The sequence below is a fragment of the Archocentrus centrarchus genome, chromosome 6 (assembly GCF_007364275.1).
Source record: "Archocentrus centrarchus isolate MPI-CPG fArcCen1 chromosome 6, fArcCen1, whole genome shotgun sequence".
Taxonomy (NCBI): domain Eukaryota; kingdom Metazoa; phylum Chordata; class Actinopteri; order Cichliformes; family Cichlidae; genus Archocentrus; species Archocentrus centrarchus.
The window spans coordinates 14,690,734-14,697,633 of record NC_044351.1 but is presented as its reverse complement, the minus strand read 5'-3'; the positions used below and the strand labels follow the sequence as shown (position 1 = coordinate 14,697,633).

The window sequence follows — 6,900 nt, the reverse complement described above, 5'->3', positions numbered from 1 at the left end:
TCCCACCCACTTCTCTTACACGTGTTTCTTCTTATCAGCCATCTGCCCATACAGTGATAAGTGCACAGGGCACAAGTAGCTAAATCATTAACAATTACAGCACACATTATAGAATAAAAAAAAATATTTCTACAAACAGTATTACCCCTGTTAAATGTGTTCATTAAAGAATTATCATCAGTGGAATTAACAGTATTTAAATCACTTATAATTACTTATGTATATTTTATGAGCTAAAATGTTTTGTTAAATGTTAAGTAAAATCTGCAATACTTCTCTGAAAAGCAGAGAAATGTGAGTGTAAATCAGCAGTCGGAAATATGAGAGGACCTCAAAGATGTATTTGTGTACAATAACTACAAAAAGAAAAAAAATGCATTTGGTTTTTTGATAATTAAAAACATCCATCAATTTTCTTCCACTTATCCGGCAGGGTTGCAGGGGCAGCAGGCTAAGCAGAGAAGCCAAGACCTCCTTCTCCCCAGCCACCTCCTCCAGCTCTTCCAGGGGGTACACCTAGGTGTTCCCAGAGCCAGCCGAGAGATACACTGCTTAAAAACAATAAATTAATAAAGGGAACGCTCAAATAACACATCCTAGATCTGAATGAATGAAATATTCTCATTGAATACTTTGTTCTGTACAAGGTTGAATGTGCTGACAACAACAACAACAACAACAAAAAAAAAAAAAAAAAAAAAAAAAAAAAAATCACACAAAAATCATCAATGGAAATCAAATTTATTAAGCAATGGAGGCCTGGATTTAAAGTGGAAAATTAAAGTGGAAAAACACACTACAGGCTGATCCAACTTTGATGTAATGTCCTTAAAACAAGTCAGAATGAGCCTCAGTATTGTGTGTGGCCTCCACGTGCCTGTATGACCTCCCTACAATGCCAGTCCAGGTCTGAGGGATCTCCTCCCAGACCTGGACTAAAGCATCCACCAACTCCTGGACAGTCTGTGGTGCAACGTGACGTTGGTGGATGGAGCGAGACATGATGTCCCAGATGTGCTCAATCAGATTCAGGTCTGGGGAACGGGCAGGCCAGTCCATAGCTTCAATGCCTTCATCTTGCAGGAACTGCTGACACACTCCAGCCACATGAGGTCGAGCATTGTCCTGCATTAGGAGGAACCCAGGGCCAACCGCACCAGCATATGGTCTCACAAGGGGTCTGAGGATCTCATCTCAGTACCTAATGGCAGTCATGCTACCTCTGGTGAGCACATGGAGGGCTGTGCGGCCCTCCAAAGAAATGCCACCCCACACCATTACTGACCCACTGCCAAACCGGTCATGCTGAAGGATGTTGCAGGCAGCAGATCGTTCTCCACGGCGTCTCCAGACTCTGTCATGTCTGTCATATGTGCTCAGTGTGAACCTGCTTTCATCTGTGAAGAGCACAGGGCGCCAGTGGTAAATTTTGCCAATCTTGGTGTTCTCTGGCAAATGCCAAGCATCCTGCACAGTGTTGGGCTGTGAGCACAACCCCCATCCGTGGATGTCGGGCCCTCATACCATCCTCATGGAGTCAGTTTCTAACCGTTTGTGCAGACACATGCACATTTGTGGCCTGCTGGAGGACATTTTGCAGGGCTCCGGCAGTGCTCCTCCTGTTCCTCCTTGCACATAGGCGAAGGTAGCGGTCTTGCTGCTGGGTTGTTGCCCTCCTACACGTCTCCTGGTAGCGCCTCCAGCGTCTGGACACTACGCTGACATACACAGTAAACCTTATTGCCACAGCTTGCATTGATGTGCCATCCTGGATGAGCTGCACTACCTGAGCCACTTGTGTGGGTTGTAGAGTCCGTCTCATGCTACCACAAGTGTGAAAGTACCACCAACATTCAAAAGTGACCAAAACATCAGCCAGAAAGCATAGGTACTGAGAAGTGGTCTGTGGTCCCCACCTGCAGAACGACTGCTTTATTGAGTGTGTCTTGCTAATTGCCAATAATTTCCACCTGTTGTCTATTCCATTTGCACAACAGCATGTGAAATTGATTGTCAATCAGTGTTGCTTCCTAAGTGGACAGTTTGATTTCACAGAAGTTTGATTTACTTGGAGTTATATTGTGTTGTTTAAGTGTTCCCTTTATTTTTTTGAGCAGTGTATAATCCCTCCAGTGTGTCCTGGGCCTGCGCCAGGGCCTCCTCCCAGTAGGATATGCCCAGCACACCTCACCCAAGAGGTACCCAGGAGGTATCCTAGTCAGATGCCCAAACAGCTTCAGCCGTCTCTTTTCGATGTGGAGGACTGCCCACTCTACTCTGAGCCCCTCCGAAATGACTGCAGCTCTTACCCCATCTCAAACAGAGATACACTGCACAGCACTCCAGCCTATTAAAAACAAAAATAGCCAAATATCTACAACTTCCTTTATTCAACATCATTTTACAATATAAACCATTCTATAGATTAAATCATGCTCGGCTCTACCAAGGAGAAGCATACTGAGAATAGCTCATCAATATCTGTACTAAAATGTTACACAGTAAACGGTTATTGCATCCAATGGCATTTAAAAAAAAAAAAAAAAAAGAGCTGGATAAGGCCAGAAAAACCAACAGTGTTATGATAATGGTGAAATGATAATGCTAAAACATTCTCATGAACAAGAAAAAAATGACATTAAGTGCAAAAAAAAAAAAGTTTTGAGAATGAGCTACAATTTTGAGATGACAACACGTCTCTTTCATAATGCGTCATTTAATCAGTAAAGACAAACTGAAGGCGATGCTGATGTAACACTGGGGTGTTAAACACACGTTACCACAACACGTGGCGCAGTTCCACTGACGTCCAGGATTTAATGCTACATTTCCTTTTTTCAGTTCATCACGCCAGATTTTGCTGCAACAGTTCTTTGAACCAAGCAGACAAGCTTACATCTTGACTCCTGAATTTCTCATCATTGGAAGGCAGTGACTTAAAAAAAAAAAAAAAAAAAAAAAAGCCCTAAATTGATGTGAATGCTATCATAGTGGCATTTATAGTATTATTAAAATAATGTGCATTTTTGAAGTTTAATCTCTGGTTGAGGCTGTTGAGGGTGCAGGAGAATGGGTTGCGAATGTTAGTGAGCCTCCCCGTTGACCGATGAGCTTTCACCGCGGGGCGAAGAGCACCTGGAGACGCCTCGTTCAGTGTTATCGGAGCTCGAGCCGCTTTGATTGTGTTGGTCTGCTGAGGCAGCAGTCACTGAGGTGGACGTGGGTTTTGCTTTCTCCTTAAAGTCTGTGATTATTACAGTCAAGTCTCCAACTGTGACCTCCAGATGCTGGGCGCTGCTCCTGTCTATGTTTTTTAACCTGGGCCTGTTGAATTGACAACGAAAGCGAGCATTTTAAAACCAGCAACAAAATCAAAGATGACCAAATACAGTGACTTGTTCAGCCATTTCATTGGAAAACAAAATCTTTACCTCATCTTTTTATGGCTCTTCTTTTTCAGTGTAGGCTCTTTATCACTTTTGTCTTTTTCAGATTTTTCTTTCTTCTCCTTTTTGGGATGTTGTGGTGGGGAAAACTGCTGATTTACTTGCTGTGCAACCAGCTGAGAAACAGGCCGAGGTTTTCTTAAAAAGACAGTTTAAAAAAAAAAAAAAAAAAAAAAAAAAGATTATTTCAACTTTGAGTTTCATTTAGATTACTGAATCTGTAAGTCTGGTAAATATTACGTCATTGCACAGTTATATAGTTGAATGTGTGGAATTCTTGCTATCGCTGTATAAGAATTGTGTGGTCAGAGGCTCCACAAGCTGTAAGATGTTAGAATGCAGCATAAAAATGCATGTTCAGTTTGCAGCAAAACTGATACTGCATTTCCCAGAATCCTCAAAAATGATGACAATAGGAACGGTTCCTTTTTTTTTTTTTGACACTTAAAAACAGCAGTCAAGTGACTGGTTTCAGTTTCCTGGCTGTGAAGAGTTCCTGTGCTAAAGTCATAATTCTAGTGTGTGTGTGTGTGTGTGTGTGTGTGTGTGTGTACACATGTGCCCTGATGTTATCTGAACAAGTGGCCATCTTTCAAAGTCACAGTCTTAAGCTGCTGAAGCTCAGCTAGAATATTGCACAAAATAGCAGTCTGGCTGAACTAACTTCAAGTTTCATATTAGTTTCAGATAAAGTAGAGAAAGTATGTTACACAGAACAAGAACTGTAGATTTTCACCCCTCATCTCGTAATATATTAGGAAAGGTTCTCTTCTCTGTCTAAGGAACAGATCTTATCTTCTTGTGTTCACCGTCTAAGAAGGTTCCCAGTATAAACCTCCTGCTTGACAGTAGTCTGGTGATTGTAAATCAGCTGTGTGTGTGTGTGTGAGATCAACTGGTAACCTCCAGGGAGCCTTTCAGCCTACATCAGCTGGGACAGACTCCAGCCAGTTGGATAAGTCATTAAGAAAATGCAGGGAAAGATGGTCACTCTCACAGGGTACAGCCACACTAATATGTTTAACTACTATTTTGCCTAATTCTGACACAGACAGTCACACTCACTACCTCAGTGGACCTAATGACATGGCAGTGGCTATATTGGGATCCACCTGGATGGGCTTGAGGTGCCATTTTCCAGCCAAGACTTTACAATGCACCATATATGCATGCACCTTTCAGGTGGAAGTGTAACAGAAATGACTGCACATCTGTCCGTGTCCACAACTCAGTTTAATCCCTGCCTCTTCAGTCACAAAATTAAGCTAGGCTCAGAAACTTTGTGGTTTTCTCTTCTGTAGCTGCTCGTTCACATTGCCAGGGCTTCTTCTGGCAATGAATAATGCACCTGGCACAATTCTAATACACTCTGTGGCAGCTGCTTTGTGACAACGCCCAGTCTATGTTTGCCAATGACATGATCGCTTTAGACTTACAGTTTCAGTTAAAAGTTTGGACACGGGTGAGTGTTTGGATGGATTCACCTCACCCTTGGTCCAAGCAATTGAATTTCTAGTCTTTGCAAATCACTTTTCTTCCTCTGTAGTGTTTTCTACCAGCAACAAACCCTCTGCTTCATGTTTACACCTGCAGACACATGCCCAGTGTAGAAACTGGGCCTTGTATTAAGAAGCAAGATCAACATACCCAGAGGATCTTTCCGTTACCTGGATTCGCTTACCCTGACACTAGCGATCATGATAAGCAGTCATCTGAAGCTGGTCATCAACTTGCTAAGTTAACCCAGAGATTCCCGATCTGGGTACGAGGATGGAGATGTGATCTGGCCAAATCACACTGATTACTGTACCAGCAGCTAAGCGGCTGATTTACAAAGGTAGAATAAACTATATAGAGGGACAGCACTGTTGCCTCACAGCAAGAAGGCCCTGGTTTTGAATTCACCATCTAGCTGGGGCCTTTCTGTGTGGAGTTTGCATACTCTCCCCGTGTCTGCGTACGCCGGCTTCCTCCCACAGTCCAAAGACATGCACTTAGTGGGGTTAGGTTAAATGGTGATGCCCATAGGTGTGAAGGTGAGTGTGAATGGTTGTCTGTCCCTGTGTGTTAGCCCTGCAATAGGCTGGCGACCTGTCCAGGGTGTACCCCGCCTCTCGCCATACGCAGCTGCTGGGATAGGCTCCAGCAGTCAATAAGTCAATAAGACTGGAAAAGAGCTACTACAATGATAAAATTTAGCCTATTTGAAACCTGTAAAGAAAGCTGTCCAACCATGAAAGTTACCAGACTTATCAATATCACAGCTCTATCATTAAGACACAGGAGAATCTGATGTATTATAAATCAGGTATTTTATTAAATGAGAGCTGATCTTCTATGAATGGTGACACTATTTTCTGGAGACTTGATTGGTCAGCAGCTGGTGATTTCATACCTGTTGATCGCTAATCTGAAACCTAACCTGCTCCGGTGCAGGTTAGGTTACCAAAGCAATATACCCAGGTAAGAAGTGAACCACCTTTGTAGTTACCTGAAAGACGAATTCCTGCTTCCTAGTACAGGCCTATTGCATGGTCTGAAAATGTGCTAAACGCTTGCCTCATCTTTGGCTGCATTATATTTTAAGAGTTTTAGGGTTGTAGTAAAAGGATGTAGAGCTGTACTCTTATGAGGCATTATTAATATTTGGTGTACCCTTACTACAATGAATGGGGTGCACTGTAAGAACGCAAAATAAATCGGAAAAACTAAGGTCAAAAACCCAGCTACCAAAAAGAACACCTAAATAAAATTATCACGCAATTAACATCAAACGTCACGCAGCACTCCCAGAAAAGGTGACCACGTGAATGAGGTTTCGCACAACTGGGCGTAATTAAAGTAGTTCTGGGGGTGTAAAAATGAGCAGCTCCAGTTATTCTTACCGAGTAGACGTGCCTTTTCTGACATCACACATCATGCACTTGAACGCCTCAGCGCTGTTCTTGAATGTGCACACGCTGCAGTCCCAGTACCCATCATCGGAGGAGGGCTTGGATTGCCGCTTTGGCCTTCAGACAGAAACAAAACAAAAACAGAGGGACAGCGGCAGGTTTTACAGCGGGAATGGTGATCTCACAAACTACGTGTGCGATAAAGATTACCGCTGATGGCAATAAACTCTTTGAGGAAGTAGTTTCTGCCCAGAAAGCAGTCAATGAAGCAAAGGGAGCCTTCACTTGACACAGCCAGTTGCCCCACATTAAACCAGCAGCCAGCCGCCATGAACACTTCAGTAAAACAGCTTTATCCATTGAACGAGCTTTCTATTCACGAATGGTCCCGTTTACGTCTAAATTTAGACATAGTAGTGAGTTTTACCTTGTGGGACTCTTCTTGTCTCCCATTTTTGCGAATCGCGGTCTCAGAGGAGTTGAAAAGCGCCGATGTTACAGGTGAAAAGACGCATTTAGCTGCTGCTCAGCTGTCGGAGAAACTCCTGTCGAAGCGCGGT

General features: G+C 43.2%; 1 protein-coding gene across 1 annotated transcript; it reads right to left on the bottom strand.

Annotated features, from left to right (window-relative positions):
- Positions 1-2,520: 2,520 nt before the first annotated feature.
- Positions 2,521-6,900, bottom strand: LOC115781929 (YY1-associated factor 2-like). The gene is made up of 4 exons (XM_030731870.1): positions 6,768-6,900; positions 6,332-6,457; positions 3,432-3,584; positions 2,521-3,324 (listed from the first exon to the last, which is right to left on the bottom strand). Exons 1-4 carry the CDS (start codon positions 6,791-6,793, stop codon positions 3,084-3,086), a joined length of 546 nt encoding a protein of 181 aa, XP_030587730.1. The 5' UTR covers positions 6,794-6,900; the 3' UTR covers positions 2,521-3,083.

Bases quoted from the DNA above. Each gene is read 5' to 3' on its own strand.
- LOC115781929 (XM_030731870.1), bottom strand. From the start codon at position 6,793: ATGGGAGACAAGAAGAGTCCCACAAG. The intron at 3,585-6,331 runs GTAAGAATAACT...TGTCTTTTTAAG, and splicing joins AGAAAAGGCACGTCTACTCG to AAAACCTCGGCCTGTTTCTC. The intron at 3,325-3,431 runs GTAAAGATTTTG...TCAATTCAACAG, and splicing joins AAGAGCCATAAAAAGATGAG to GCCCAGGTTAAAAAACATAG.